We start from the raw sequence: 17,000 nt of genomic DNA, 5'->3' as shown, positions 1-17,000 counted from the left end.
CGCTGCATCTCCCCCTTTCCCAATCGGCCACCATTTAGATAATAGTCTGCTTTCCCGTTTTTGCCACCAAAATGGATAACCTCACATTTATCCACATTATACTGCATCTGCCAAACATTTGCCCACTCACCCAGCCTATCCAAGTCACCCTGCAGTCTCCTAGCATCCTCCTCACAGCTAACACTGCCCCCCAGCTTAGGGTCATCCGCAAACTTGGAGATATTGCCTTCAATTCCCTCATCCAGACCATTAATATATATTGTAAATAGCTGGGGTCCCAGCACTGAGCCTTGCGGTACCCCACTAGTCACTGCCTGCCATTGTGAAAAGGACCCGTTTACTCCTACTCTTTGCTTCCTGTTTGCCAGCCAGTTCTCTATCCACATCAATACTGAACCCCCAATGCCATGTGCTTTAAGTTTGTATACTAATCTCTTATGTGGGACCTTGTCGAAAGCCTTCTGGAAGTCCAGATACACCACATCCACTGGTTCTCCCCTATCCACGCTACTAGTTACATCCTCGAAAAATTCTATAAGATTCGTCAGACATGATTTACCTTTCGTAAATCTATGCTGACTTTGTCCAATGATTTCACCACTTTCCAGTCATGTAATCTCTTTTAGAGAGTTTGGTTGAGAACATTGGGCAGAAGGTTATTGACCCGGCAATCTGTTGATGTTCATTACGTGCCCCGTGGAACAATTTGGGCACAAGGTAATGCGCCTCAGCACGCAACCTTCACCCACCCTCAAACTCACCTTGTGCATTGGTATTGACCCTTTTTTTTCTATAATTGTTTTCATAGCCATTTGGAAGTTGGAGAAGGGAAAAGTAATGCTTTTATTTTGTAAAGTCGTTTTTGATTAGCGGTTTTTTTTAATGATGAAATGCTTGCTTATCACAGCTTCATCACATCTGTTTATGGGAGCTCAGCACAGGCAAATTGACTGCTGAGTTTCCAGTACCTCATTTGTGGCAACACTTCAAAAAGTTATTTGGCTGTTAATAATAAAATTATTAGAGTCATAGAGTGATACAGTGTGGAAAAAGGTCCTTCGGCCTAACTTGCCCACACTGCCCAACGTGTCCCAGCTACACTAGTCCCACCTGCCTGCGTTTGGCCCATATCCCTCCAAACCTGTCCTATGCATGTACTTGACTAACTGTTCCATAAATGTTGGGATAGTCCCAGCCTCAACTACCTCCTCTGGCAGCTTGTTCCCTACACCCACCACCCTCTGTGTGAAAAAGTTACCCCTCATATTTCTATTAAATAGAAATCCTTTCCCCTTCAACTTAAACCTATGTCTTCTGGTCCTCAATTTCCCTACTCTGGGCAAGTGACTCTGCATCTAATGGACATCTATTTGGCTGTGAAGATATTTGGGATGTCTGGAGGTCGGCCAGATATTCACAGTCACTCTCAGGACACCTGCCCTCATCAGTGCCATCTTCTTCGCTGCCGTGTGCTGGGGCAGCAGAGCAAAGACCACGGACTGCAATAGAATTAACAAACTCATCAGGTAGGCTGGCTCTGTCGTGAGGGCGGAGTTGGATTCATGGGAGATGGTCTTGGAAGGGAGGATGTTCCTCAAACTGCGGAGCATCCTGGACAATACAGCTCACCCCCTCCATGACACACTGATCATCCTGAGGAGCACCTTCAGCAACAGGCTGGTTCCACCAAGATGCAGCACAGAACGCCACAGGAGATCCTTCTTCCCCCTGGCTGTCAAACTGTACAACTCCTCCCCCTTCTGTTGTGGGGTAGACTGAGACTGAGTCACCCGAGACCCAAAACATTGCCTATTTCCTTCGCTCCAGAGATGCTGCCTCACCCGCTGATTTTCTCCAGCATTTTTGTCCACCATCTATTATAGAGACATAGAAACATAGAAATTAGGTGCAGGAGTAGGCCATTCAGCCCTTCGAGCCTGCACCGCCATTCAATATGATCATGGCTGATCATCCAACTCAGTATCCTGTACCTGCCTTCTCTCCATACCCCCTGATCCCTTTAGCCACAAGGGCCACATCTAACTCCCTCTTAAATATAGCCAATGAACTGGCCTCAACTACCTTTTGTGGCAGAGAATTCCACAGATTATAGCTCTTTTTTTTCTGTCAATCTGCTGAGATGTGCCTGATCTCTTGGCGTCTGCTCCTGTCTCCTGACCCACAGATTGATGACTCTGACAAGTCAGCAGAAGTTACACAAAGATGCTGGAGAAACTCAGCAGGTGCAGCAGCATCTATGGAGCGAAGGAAATAGGCAACGTTTCGGGCCGAAACTCTTCGTCAGACTGATAGGGGGTAGCGGGGAGAAGGAAGGAAAAAGGAGGAGGAGGAGGAGCCCGAGGGCTGAGGAAGGGAAGGAGGCAACAAGGGCTAACAAAATTGGGAGAATTCAATGTTCATGCCCGCAGGATGCAGACTCCCCAAGCGGAATATGAGGTGCTGTTCCTCCTATTTCCGGTGTTGCTCACTCTGGCCATGGAGGAGACCCAGGACAGAGAGGTCGGATGGGAAATGGGAGGGGGAGTTGAAGTGCTGGTAGGTTCTTGCGGACCGAGCGGAGGTGTTCGGCAAAACGATCGCCCAACCTCCACTTAGTCTCATCGATGTAGATCAGCTGACATCTAGAGCAGCAGATGCAGTAGATGAGGTTGGAGGAGATACAGGTGAACCTTTGTCGCACCTGGAACGACTGCTTGGGTCCTTGAATGGAGTCGAGGGGGGAGGTAAAGGGACAGGCGTTGCATTTCTTGCGGTTGCAACTGAAAGTGCCCGGGGAAGGGGTGGTACGGGAGGGAAGGGAAGAATTGACAAGGGAGTTGCGGAGGGAGTGGTCTTTGCGGAAGGCAGACATGGGGGGAGATGGGAATTGTGGCGAGTGGTGGGGTCACGTTGGAGGTGGCGAATCTGACCGGATCTCCGGATTTGAAGAAGTCAGCAGAAGTGCCTGGTTTCTTCTTCCAAATGTGGTTAATCTTTAACTGCAGGATGGCAGTGTAATCTAGCAAACAGGCCCCTGTCTCCGTCAACAGAAGAGAGGTCATTGAGAGGGTGAATGCCCCCGAGGTCGTGGTTTAGTTTAGAGACGCAGCAAGGAAACAGGACCTTTGGCCCACTGAGTCCACGCCGACCATCGATCACCCATTCGCACTTGTTCTATGCTGTTCTACCTTTGCATCCACTCCCTGCACACTAGCCACAATTAACAGAGGGACAGCCAACCCTGCAAACCCGCACTTATTTGGGTTGTGGGAGGAAACCAGAGCATCCAGAGGAAACCCATGCGATCACTGGGAAAACGTGCAAACTCCACAGACAGCATCTGAGGTCGGGATCGATTGGTGTGCAAAATTAGAGCACATGGTATTGGGGGTAGGGTATTAACATGGATAGAGAACTGGTTGGCAGACAGGAAACAAAGAGTAGAAATTAACGGGTCCTTATCAGAATGGCAGGCAGTGACTAGTGGGGTGCCGCAACTTGGTGCTGGGACCCCAGTTATTTACAATATATATTAACGATTTAGACGCGGGGATTACATCTCCAAGTTTACGGATGACACAAAGCTGGGTGGCAGTGTGAGCTGCGAGGCTGCTACAAGGATGCTATGAGGCTGCAGGGTGACTTGGATAGGTTGGGTGAGAGGGAAGATGCATGGCAGATGCAGTAAAATGTGGATAAATGTGAGGTTATCCACTTTGGTGGCAAGAAGAGGAAGGCAGATTATTATCTGAATGGTGTCAGATTAGGCCTTCATTGCAAGAGGATTTGAGTTTAGGAGCAAGGAGTGTACAGGGCCCTGGTGAGTCCGCACCTGGAGTATTATATGCAATTTTGGTCTCCTAATTTGAGGAAGGACATTATTGCTATTGAGGGAGTGCAGCGTAGGTTCACCAGGTTAATTCCCGGGATGCCAGGAATTGATGAAACATTGGATCGACTGGGCTTGTATTCACTGGAATTTAGAAGGATGAAAGGAGATCTTATAGAAACATATACAATTCTTGAGGATTGGACAGGCTAGATGCAGGAAAAATGTTCCCGATGTTGGAGGAGTCCAGAACCAGGGGTCTCAGTTTAAGAATGAGGGGTAGGCCATTTAAGACTGAGGTGAGAAAAAACGTTTTCACCCAGAGTTGTGAATTTATGGAATTTCCTGCCACAGAGGGCAGTGGAGGCCAAATCACTGGATGGATTTAAGAGAGAGTTAGATAGAGCTCTAGGGGCTAGTGGAGTCAAGGGATATGGGGAGAAGGCAGGCACGGGTTGTTGATAGGGGACGATCAGCCATGATCATAATGAATGGTGGTGCTGGCTCGAAGGGCCGAATGGCCTCCTCCTGCACCTATTTTCTATGTTTCTTAGTTTCTAAAACATAAAGTGTGGTGTCACACAGATATCAGTCCTGAGCGATAAAATGAAGCTTGACTGCAGGCTAGCCTACCAGATCAGTATGGGTGTCGGGGGTTATGGAGAGAAGGCAGGAGAATGGGGTTGAGAGGGGAAGATAGATCAGCCATGATTGAAGGGCGGAGTAGGCTCAATGGGGCGAGCAGCCTAATTCTGCTCCTAGAACCTATGAAAACTTAGAAGAGAGGCTGAGCTGAATGAGTGGCAATGTAAAAAGTCAGATAAGATAAGATATTAAACCATGGGCTAGTGAGCTCTCCAGGGTAAACGTGGCACTATTTGAATAGCAGCATGGGACTGGGACCAAATCTCTCCCTTCATCACCACAATCTGTGCAAACTGTGGCTGCTTGCCCACAGAAGAATAGCAACAGCACTTTACAGTCGTTCAATTTAATATTTAAGAGGGAGTTAGATGTGGCCCTTGTGGCTTAGGGGATCAGGGGGTATGGAGAGAAGGCAGGTACGGGATAATGAGTTGGATGATCAGCCATGATCATATTGAATGGCGGTGCAGGCTCGAAGGGCCGAATGGCCTACTCCTGCACCTAATTTCTATGTTTCTATGTTTCAATTGCTGCACAGCGACACTCAGGTCATTCCCTTATCATGTAACTCTACACTGTAAATGGATCGACTGTAATCAAGTATGATCTTTCTGCTGACTGGTTCGCGTGCAACAAAAAGCTTTACACTGTACCTCCGTACACGTGACAATAAACTAAACTGAAAATTGGGTATTGCAGCAGTCTCATGTCCCCACAGATCTATCTGCGTCCTGTCGTTTGTGCCGAACATGATGCCAAGATGAACTGATCTCATCTGCCTGTACATGATCCATATCCCTCTATTCCCTGCACTTCCATGTGCCTATCTTAATGCCTCTTAAACGCCATTATCGTATCAGCCTCCACCACCACCCCTGGCAATACGTTCCAGGCCCCCACTATCCTGTGCAAAATACTTGCCCTGTACATCTCTATTAAACTTTGCCCCTCTCACCTTATAGTTCAGACCCTCTAGTCCTGGCAACATCCTCGTAAATCTTATCATACAGCAGGGAAACAGGTCCTTCGGCCCAACTTGCCCATGCCGACCAAGATGCCCCACCTACACTAGTCCCACCTGCCCGTATTTGGACCATATCCCTCTAAACCTTTCCTATCCACCTCCCTGCCGAAATGTTGTTTTAAATGCTGTAGTCAATGGGCTGTATGGACAGTGGCAAGGAAACCTAGTACTCGGTTGGATGTACGAGTTGCTACATGAATGCAAGTTCTATGCAGCAATTCCTACTTCTTGACAACTGATGGAAGAACTGAGAAACATTTTCCCCCTCATTATCAATGCCAAACCAACAGTCCTTTAAAGCAAGGGGAAGAAAATTAGAAGTGCAAGTGATCTTACGGAGGTAAACAAAATAATGAGAGGAATGGATCGGGTAGACGCAGAGTCTCTCGCCCAGAGTGTGGAAATGATGGTGGGGGTGGAGAGGGGGAATTTAATAGGAACCTGAGGGGTAACTTTTTCACGCAAATGGTGGTAGGTGTATGGAATGGGCTGTTGTAGGAAGTAGTTGAGGCAGGGACCATTGCAACGTTTGAGAAACATTTCGGCACAGTGGCACAGTGGTAGAGTTGCTGCCTAAAGGGCCTGTCCCACGAGCATGCGTTCTGCATGCGGCAAGCGCGACCTAAAGGGCTGGTCCCACCAGCATGCGCCTGCATGCGGCAAGCGCGACCTAACGTGGTCGCTTGAGCCGTACGGCCACGTGGGGCCGGTCCCACTTCGATCGCAGGAGCCGTATGGAGTTGTGCAGAGCTGGTCCTGACATCGCGCGGGGCTCCGAAAAACTGACCGTGTTTAAAAATTCCGCGTGGTAATGGCCTGCCGGCCCACAGCCGCCTCAATGCCGTGTCACTCACTCGACCTTCGCGCTGCTCCCGCTTCTAGTTTGGTTGCGCTTGCCGCATGCCGTACGGCTCAAGGTAAGGTTGCGTTAGGTCGCGCTTGCCGCATGCAGGTGCATGCTGGTGGGACCGGACCTTTAGGTCGCGCTTGCCGCATGCAGGTCGCATGCTCGTAGGACAGGCCCTTTACAGTGCATGCAGCACTGGAGACCCGGGTTCAATCCCGACTACGGGTTCTGTCTGTAAGCAGTTTGTGCGTTCTCCCCGTGACAGTGTGGGTTTTCTTAGAGATCTTCGGTTTCCTCCCTCCAAAGGTGTAAAGAAGTCTCACCAACACATCGTAGTTCTGGTCTCCAATTGGAGGCGTGGGTTCGAATCCCACTTCTGACACCATGTAAAGAAGTCTCACCAACACATCGTGTCTTTACTAATAGTTTATTGATAGTTCACAAGCATTGCTGTTCTAGCTGTACATGGTCTGTCACCGGAGCTAGAGAGAGAGAACTATGGGTGGGGAGGTTGCAATTATACATCTAATAAGGGGAGTGGTTAGTAGTGGTGAGGTCACTATGTTAAAGGTACATGCACTAGTCATCTACAAAAGGCGTACAGGTTTGTAGGATAATTGGCTTGGTGTATGTGTAAATTGTCCCTAGTGTGTGTAGGATAGTGTTAATGTGCGGGGATCGCTGGTTGGTGAGGACTTGGAGGGCCGAATGGCCTGTTTCTGCCCTGTATCTCTAAACTAAACTAAACATTTTGACAGGTACAAGGATAGGAGAGGTTTAGAGAGATATGGGCCAAATACAGGCAGGTGGGATTAGCGTAGAAGGGGCATGTTGGTCGGTGTGGGCAAGTTAGGTCGAAGGGCCTGTTTCTACGTTGTAAGACTCTATGACTGTCATGTGAGAGAGGTAGCCTTAACATCTGCTGTGGAACACAGTCTGCTTTCATCTTTTTTTGGGATCTTTTCATATGTATGAACATACCTCATGATGTTAAGAACAAAGTTCCATTTCAATTACAAAATGGCACCATAAACTAACAGACGGAGATCAGCTCCAGACAGTGCCAGAGAGAATGGACGAGTGATAGTGTGCGTCAGCTGCTGGCACAGGCAAGCAAGTGAGTCGGTATTGGACGCACTGGCTTAACGGGATTACACACTGGAAAAAAATTACCTTGTCTAAAATCGGATTGCATCTCAATCCATTCAAAGCTGTGTTCGTTCGTTAACTCAGATGAATGTTGTCGATTATGAAGCACCAGTGGACTGTATCTCAGCGAATTGCACTGAACTTACCTTGAGCATTTGTACAGATGGTTTCTCGGATACCGCACACTTCCAGCATCCTCTGGGACCTTTCCATTTCCGAACATTTGGTAACATGGGCTGATTCAACTCCGCGCAGAACTGCAAAACACAAAGATCATTTGGGTCAAAGTGGGCTTACGCACTCACTAAAATAGGGCAACATTTTACGGTTTTGAAATACCTAAATATTATAACATGCTTTAAAACTGTTACGTCCCTATTTTGGAAATGCGTCAGAACAGTTAATACCACTGCTGAATGATTTGCATGTGTCCTAGATACTGGGCTATAATCGCATCGTTAATATAAAAAGCATTGAAGGAACAGCTGTAGGTTTTATATTGCGTCAATAAAACTCAGATGACTTATTGAAGCAGATTTTTCTGTACAGACCTCATCACATGGAATAATGTGTCCAATGTAGTCTCGTATGTATGCAAGAGGTTTAACATCATTCACGGGAACAGGGCCTTCAGCCCACAATGTCCGTGCTGAACATGATGTCAAGTTAAACTAATCTGTGCCTGCATGTGATCCACACTCCTCATTGGGCCAAATGTAGGGCTGGTGGGACTAGCATAGATGGAGCATCTTGGTCAGCATAGATAGACTGGTTGGACCGAAGGGCCTGTTTCCCTTCCGTATGACTCTATCTATGACGCAACAAATAATCTGGGTCTATGTGCAGCTTGCAGCTGCAAGTGATTTAATTTAATTTCCACATGGAATGAACTTCCTTCAAATCTGATAGCTGTGTTGAATAATTTACTTCTTACACTCCAAATCCCTATGTGGATTAAGGCATCTAAATGATGTGGCAGGGTAGGATTTATGGAAAAATAAATGGAATTGCGTAATGAAAATGTTCAATTCAAGATCCGTTCAGTCAAGTTACACGCTGTCACTTTCCCCAGAAGCAGAGAACACTAAATTATTGGAAAAATAAAGGTGACATTGCACGGGCAATAGAGTTGCTGCCTTACAATGGCAGAAACCCAGATTGGATCCCGACCGGGTGCTGTCTCCACACAGTTTGTACATTCTTCCCATGACCTGCGTGGGTTTTCTCCGGGATCTCTGGTTTCCTACCACACTCCAAAGATGTAGAGATTTGTAGGCTAATTGGCTTGGTAAAATTGTCCCGAGTGTGTGTCGGGTAGTGTTAATGTGCGGTGATCGCTGGTCAACGCGGACACGATGGGCCGAAGGGCCTGTTTCTGTGCTGCATCTCCACACTAAACTAAACTAAAAATCATTTGCTGAGGTTTAACGTGTCACAACTTCCCCAAATGCCTCATCCATGATCTATTTAGCATGCTTTCCTGCTTTCTCCCCATATCCCTTGATTCCGTTAGCCCTAAGAGCTATATCTAACTCGCTCTTGAATACATCTAGTGAGTTGGCCTCCATTGCCTTCTGTGCAGAAAATTCCACCTCCCATGAATCTGGGAGAAAAGGTTTTTCGTCATCTCAGTCCTAAATGGCCGACCCCTTATTCTTAAACTGTGACCCCCTGGTTCTGGACTCCCCCAACATGGGGAACATTTTTCCTGCATCTAGCCCGTGCAATCCCTTAAGAATTTGATATGTTTCTATAAGATATTGGCAGTGTGAGGGTCCTCTCAGTCAGATCCTTCTTGCACTGTTGGAATCTGAGGAAGGATGTGCTGGCACTGGAGTAGGTCCAGAGGAGGATTACGAGAATGTTCCAAGGAATGAATGGTTAACATACGATAGAAGGATGAGGGCGGTCCTTATTGAAACTTCCCGAATAGTGGAAGGCTTGGACAGAGTGGATGTGGGGAGGATGTTTCCACTAGTGGGAGAGTCTGAGAACAGGGGTCATAGCCTCAGAATTAAAGGACATTCCTTTAGGAAGGAGATGAGGAGGAATCCCTTTGGTCAGATGGTGGTGATTCAGTGGAATTGATTGCTACAGATGGCTGTGGAGGCCAACTCAATGGATATTTTAATGGCAGAGATAGATAGATTCTTGATAAGTACGGGTGTCAGGGGTTATGGGGAGAAGGCAGGAGAATGGGGTTAAAAAGGAAAGATTAAATAGCGGAGTAGACATGATGGGCCGAATGGCCTAACTCTGCTCCGGTCACTTATGAACATGAATATTACTACTGCCCACCTCTTCGCAGAGTGTGAATTTGCAAAGAGAGTCTAGAGAAGGATGCAAGGGTCCTTGTCACAGTTTATCATTAACAGAGGACTGTGATTTGTGGATAGTTCCCAGGGACGGACGTCGAATGTTGCTGGAAGGTCATCAACTGGGTGAAGGACGCTCTTTGGTCGGCCTGAAAGTTGTTGACCTCCCAGCAGAGCGAGATGTCCGTTGGGGAATGTTGCCGACTGGCCCGCTCCAGTCTGCAGGAGTACGTGCTGACGGACACATTGAAGCTCGGTGCAGCCAAGGCCAAGGCTGGGTGGGGGAGAACCACAGTCTAGGGTCCTTCTGTTGTTGGACATGGGGAAGGGGGGCAGGGTGCGGTGGAGACGCCCCTCAAACGATGGATGGGATATCATCCCCAGGGAGCCACATGAATGGCCAGGATATTGGGTATAATGTGTAGGAAGGAACTGCAGATGCTGGTTTAAACCGAAGATAGGCACAGAATGCTGGAGTAACAGCGGGACAGGCAGCATCTGTAGAGAGAGGAATGGGTGACGATGGAAGTCTGAAGAAGGGTTTCAACCCGAAACGTCACCCATTCCTTCTCTCCAGAGATGCTGCCTGTCCCGCTGTTACTCCAGCATTCTGTGCCTATCTATTGGGTATAATGATGGCTTTTGTGAACACAACCAAATATAACGCTAATGAATGTACGTTGAACAATCGTGAATGTCAGAGGAATTTTGCACAGTTCTTATTTTGGATATTTTTTTAAATTCTGAATAAAGTTTATTTTGATTTAAAAAAAAAGGTCTGTACCAACTATGGTCAATAAAGGATGAAGATTTAAACATTCAGATTCATTCCCCACACCCACAACTTGTCAGTCGATTTAAAAGATATAATGCCCTGCGCTTTGTTCTGGTATTCCTCCGAAATCTCGTGGCAAGGGTGGGAAGTGTATTTCAATTCATACAGTACAGAATGTCACAAATTGGTGGAGTAACTCAGCTGATTAGGCAGCATCCCTGGGGAACATGGAGAGGTGATGTTTCGGGTCAGGATCCAACAATATCGCACAGAAATAGGCCCTTCAGCAGTGAATGCCCAGTGCCGAACATTGTGCCATGTTAAACCTATCTCTCCTACCCACACATGATCCATATCCATGTGTTTCTCTAAAAGCATCTTAAATGCCACTATCATATTGCCCTCACTACCACCCCTGGCAGCACGTGCCAGGTATCCACCACTCTCAGCATAAAAACCTTGCCCTGCATTTCTTTTTTAAATGTTGAAAATTTAGCGCCGACCAGAAGGACGCTTCGACTTTTTGCGCGACTGAGGAGACTACTCCCGGAGACCACCGGCGAACATGTGGCGACAAACTGGTCGCCTGTAGTTGCCTAAAATATCGCCTAAGTGGGACAGGCCCATTAGTCCACATTTTATTCCTAATATAGAAGTAAAAATATAACCGAAGAGGAGGCACAGTGGCGTCACAGTAGATCTGCTGCCTCACATCGGTAGAGACCAGGGTGCTGTCTTTGCGGAGTTTGTAAGTCCGCATCCACTCCCTACACACTGAGGGCAATTTACAGAGTCCAATTAACCAACAAAGCCCACATGTCTTTGGGATGTGGGAGCACCTGATGGAAACCCACGCGGTCACAAGGTCATAAGGGATAGTAGATATAGGCCATTCGGCCCATCAAGTCTACTCCGCCATTCAATCTCCCTCCTAACCCCATTCCAGCCTTCTCCCCAAAACCCGTACTAATCGAGAATCTATCTATCTCTGCCTTAAATATATCCACTGACTCGGCCTCCACAGCCTTCTGTGGCAAAGAATTACACAGATTCACCACCCTCTGATTACAGAATTATTTCCTCTTCTCCTTCCTATAAGAGTGTCCTTTAATTCTGAGGCTATGTCCTGTAGTCATAGGGAGAAGGTGCAAACTCCACACAGACAGCGTCTGATGTCAGGATAGAACCTAGGTCCCTGGCGCCATGAGGTAGCATCTCTACAATATGTTTATCATATTAACCAAAATTAAGATTTAAGGACTGCAATGAGGACGGTTAATTCAATATCAAAACGGTTACAAAAATAAATAACAACCCGGAAGAAAAATATTAAAAAGTTTTCTCTAATATGTAACACATGTACAGAAGGTTTTGACACTTTATAAATATGCAATAACAATTACTACCTAAAGAAATAGGTCTCCGCAATTTTAACTGGCAAAGGCGGTTGATTGGCACCCATCACAAATTACGGTGCCATTTCGAAGGTACCTAGTTTGTTAATTGCAAGATTTGATTTTACGCTTTACGGGTCCTGAAATTTCATCGCTTTTTGCATTCTGAATTAACATTGCTTTTGGCATTTTTAATTTTCGTCGTCTTTCATGTACTGAAGGTTCGTCGCTTTTCGCATGCTGATTTTTCGTAGCTTTTCATTGGAGTATGTACAATGTACAGTGAATGTACAAATCACAAGATCATAAGATGTAGCAGAATTAGGCCATTCGGCCCATCGAGCCCGCTCTATTATTCCCTCACAACCTCATTCTCCTGCCTTCTCCCCGTAAATTTGGCGGCCATACTAATCATGGATATTCTCGAGTGCTCCGGTTTCCTGCCACCCTTCAAAGACCGAGAGGTTTGCAGGTTAATTGGCTTCAGTAAAATTGTAAATTGTCCCTTGTGTGTAGGCTAGTGCTAATGTGTGGGGTGATCGCTGGTCGACACGGGCTCAGTGGGCAAAGGGCCTGTTTCTTCCCGGTATCTGTAGAATCTAAAGTAAGTCATAGAGAGTCATAAAGTCTTACAGTGTCAGAAACTGGCCCTTCAGCCCAACCTGCCCACACCGACCAACTTGTCCCATCTATACTAGTCCCACTGGCCTGCGTTTGATCATATCCTTCTACACCTGTCCTACCCATGTACCTGTCTAATTGCTGCTTAACGTTGCCATAGTCTCTGCCTCAACTACCTCCTCCGGCAGCTCATTCCATACACCCACCACCCGTTGTGAGGTAAGGTCTGAATCATGCCGACTTTTCTCAGCCTCACAAGCACCCTTTCCCTTGCTAAACCAACAGATGCAATAGGGCATAGAAATCCATGAGAAATGGTTCGACATTACAGGAGGATGCTGGGGAAGGCAGGCATGCGAGGAGTAGCGTGTGACTGTGGTATGAGGCAGTAGCAGTGGGGAGCGACACGATAATTATGTAAACCAGCGGGCCACAGTTATGTCCAACAAGATGCACTGCTGCCTGTGGCATGTTCAACACATTCGCTGCAGTGCTGGCCACAATGGATCGCAAATACCCAGCTCGTAACAATGGAACCACACCACAGGCACTTAACAGTGGGTGAAACGCACCCTGCCCGGAATTATACAAACTTATGACAGTAACCTGTGCAATGAATGGGAAGGTTTTTTTTGACTGCATATGCTGGTTTACAATAGAAAAGACATAGAGGGCTGGAGTACATCAGGTAACATCTCTGGGGAACATGGATAGGTCATACAGCACAGAATCTGGCTGTCAGGCCAATTTGCCCATCTACGCGTCCCATCTGCCATGTTTGGTCCATGCCCCTTTAAACCTTTTCTATCCTTGTACATGTCCGATTGGTGTTGTTGTGCCTGCCTCAACTACCTCCTCTGGCAGCTTGTTCCATATCCCCACCACTCTGTGTGTGAAAATGTTGACTCTCACGATTCCTATTAAATCTTTCCCCTCTCATCTTAAACCTATATGCCCTCTGGTTCTTGATTCCCCTACTCTGGATAAAAAAGACTGTGCATTTGCCCTATCTATTCCTCTCATCCTTATACACCTCTATAAGATCACCCCTCATCCTCCTGTTCCCCTCTCTCTATTGCGCGGCCCCTTAAGTCCTGGCAACATCCTCGTGACAAGTCCTGGTAATATCCTTGTTTTTTTTAATAAAGTTTCAAAACAAGTTTGTAGCTCTTGGGAATAGAAACATAGAAACATAGAAAATAGGTGCAGAAGTAGGCCATTCGGCCCTTTGAGCCTGCACTGATATGATCATCCAACTCAGTACCTGCCTTCTCTCCATACCCCCGATCCCTTTAGCCACAAGGGCCACATCTAACTATCTCTTAAATATAGCCAATGAACTGGCCTCAACTACCTTCTGTGGCAGAGAATTCCACAGATTCATCACTCTCTGTGTGAAAAATGTTTTTCTCATCTCGGTCCTAAAAGATTTCCCCCTTATCGTTAAGCTGTGACCCCTTGTCCTGGGCTTCCCCAACATCGGGAACAATCTTCCTGCATCTAGCCTGTCCAACACCTTAAGAATTTTGTAAGTTTCTATAAGATCCCCCCTCAATCTTCTAAATTCTAGCGAGTACAAGCCAAGTCTATCCAGTCTTTCTTCATATGAAAGTCCTGCCATACCAGAAAACAGTCTGGTAAACCTTCTCTATACTCCCTCTATGGCAAGAATATCTTTTCTCAGATTAGGAGACCAAAACTGTACACAATACTCCAGGTGTGGTCTCACCAAGGCCCTGTACAACAACTGCAGTAGAACCTCCCTGCTCCTATACTCAAATCCTTTTGCTATGAATGCTAACATACCATTTGCATTCTTCACTGCCTGCTGCACCTGCATGCCTACTGGTGTACCATGACACCCAGATCTCGTTGCATCTCTCCTTTTCCTAATCGGCCACCAATCGGCTAAAAGGGGAGATGATAGAATCAGGGAAAGACACCAAGTGCTGGAGTAACAGCGGGTCAGGCAGCATCCCTGGAGAACATGGATAGGTGACATTTCGAGTTGTGATCCTTCAGACTTTGATAGATAGAATCAGGTCGACATTTACTTCATTCCTTCTACCCAGAGATGCTGCTTGTCCCACTGAGTTACTCCAGCATTTTATGTCTATCTTTGATATTAACTGGTTGGCACTGGCTCCAGAAGGTACACACTGGAAAATTACCTGTGTTTACTGCTTAAACCAAAGTTGGGTTATAACATCAAAGAACTGGAATTGTGTAGACACAGCATACAATCGGAGTCAATTAGACATAATTTAACTATCCAGACACAAGGATGGTCAAGATGAGATCATTTCTTCATGACTTGGAACAAGACATGGATTTACCAAAAATTGAATATTCTCCCTGAAGGTCTACATGAAAGAGTCAGATTTTATTTTTTCCCCGTCATTAAAGCTCCACACTGGCATAAAAGGTCAACCATGAAGAAAGCACATTTCATGTATGTTGCTTTGTGAAGGCTGACTGTGGATTCCAGGATGCTGATGCAGTTTGCTGGTCAGTCTTATCTCTTTGAGAAATATACCGATCTGTGGTATGACTCGATAACCAGGGGACATAGGTTTAAGATGAGAGGGGAAAGATTTAATAGGAACCCGTGGAGTAACTTTTTCACGCAAAGGGTGGTGGGTGTAAGGAACATGCTGCCGGAGGAGGTAGTTGAGACAGGTACTTTTTGCAATGTTTAAGAATCATTTAGACAGGTACATGGATAGGACGGGTTTAGAGGGATATGGCCCAAATGCAGGCAGGTGGGACTATTATAGATGGGACATGTGTGGGCAAGAGGGTCGGAAGGCCCTGTTTCCACGCTGTAAGACCCTATGACTGTGATGACCTGGTAGTTTTAATGAATACAGCTATGATTGTACATGTTTTGTTATCATTACCTGTTTTAATCTAATCATCCTCTACATAGCTAGAGCACTTTAATAATTGAAAAGACTATATTTTTGCATTCTACAGTGCGTTCCACAAACAGATAAAACTACATTCGCTTCTTACAATCTACGTGCGGCATTCTCAAAGCAAAATAAATGAAATGAAAATTCTTCATGGTTGACCTTTTATGCCAACGTGGAATTCTAATGACGGGGCAAAATGAAATCTGACCCTTTCAAGTATATTTAGCTATACCCCTCCAAAACCCCACAAGAATCAAAAGCGAAAGCTGAAGACATAATCTTCAACAATCAGTTCTGTCAACTCCATAACCACCCAAGTTCAAAGCTGAAGCTCATCAGTTCCAGAGAACGTTATCTACTGTCAACATTAGCCACGCTGCAGAGTCACCTACCTTCCTTCTGAATCACAAATTTCATTCCTTCGGAATTAAATCATGATTTTGTGTACAAAATCGTGAGAGGAATAGATTGGCTAAATGCATAGAATCTTACATTTAGTTTAGTTTAGTTTAGACATACAGGGCGGAAACAGGCTCTTCAGCCCACCGAGTCCGCGCCGACCAGCGATCCCCATAGTCTCTTGTCCAGAGTAGAGGAATCGAGGATCTAGGTTTAAGGTGAGGGGGTGGGGGGGGGGGGGGGAGTTTTAATAGAGAAGCTAAGGGAAATCTAAATGCAAAGTGTGGTGGGGTATGGAAAGTGCTGCCGGAGGAGACAACATTGAGGAAACATTTAGACAGGTACAGGGATAGGATAGGTTCAGAGGAATATGGGCTAAATGAAGGCCAATGGGACTAGTGTAGATGGGAACATGTTGGTCGGTTTGGGCAAGTTTAGCCTAAGGGCCTGTATCCACGCTACACTAGTCCCACCTGTCCGCGTTTGGTCCATATCCCTTCAAACCTGTCTATCCATGTACTTGTCTAACTGTTTCTTAAACATTGGGATAGTCCCAGCCTCAACCACCTTCTCTGGCAGCTTGTTCCATACACCCACCACCCTCTGTGTGAAAAATGTACTTCTCAGATTCCTATTAAATCTTTTCTCCTTCACCTTAAACCAATTAAGTTCTACGAGCAGATTTAGGCCATTCGGCCCATCATGTCTACTCCACTATTCAATTATGACTGATCTATCTCTCCCTCTTAACCCCATTCTCCTGCCTTCTCTCCAAAACCCCTGTCATCCGTACCAATCAAGAATCTGTAATCTCCGCCATAAAATGATCCATTGACTTGACCTCCACAGCCTTCTGTGGCAACGAATTCCACAGATTCACCACCCTCTGACTAAAGACATTTCTCCTCATCTCCTTTCTAAAGGTACTTCCTTTTATTCCGAGGCTATGGCATTTACTGCAAGCAATGCAACCTCGGCCTGGACTACAATCAAAATTGATTTGACACCCTTGAAGATCAGAATATTAACATGTGTTTGCTGAAGCTCTTTGAATAGGCTTTGGCACTTAGTCATAATCCTTCACACT

At 46.2% G+C, this 17,000-nt stretch overlaps 1 protein-coding gene across 3 annotated transcripts in view; it reads right to left on the bottom strand.

Annotated features, from left to right (window-relative positions):
- Window positions 1-17,000, bottom strand: part of eepd1 (endonuclease/exonuclease/phosphatase family domain containing 1) — a 161,382-nt gene that overhangs the window by 15,012 nt on the left and 129,370 nt on the right. For all 3 annotated transcript variants that reach the window (XM_055654999.1, XM_055655008.1, XM_055655015.1), the window contains one exon: window positions 7,641-7,751. In XM_055654999.1, coding sequence (XP_055510974.1) covers window positions 7,641-7,751 — 111 coding nt within the window. The remainder of the gene's footprint in view (window positions 1-7,640; window positions 7,752-17,000) is intronic.

The sequence above is a fragment of the Leucoraja erinacea genome, chromosome 2 (genome assembly GCF_028641065.1).
Source record: "Leucoraja erinacea ecotype New England chromosome 2, Leri_hhj_1, whole genome shotgun sequence".
NCBI lineage: Eukaryota > Metazoa > Chordata > Chondrichthyes > Rajiformes > Rajidae > Leucoraja > Leucoraja erinaceus.
This window is presented reverse-complemented; position numbering and strand designations above follow the sequence as displayed.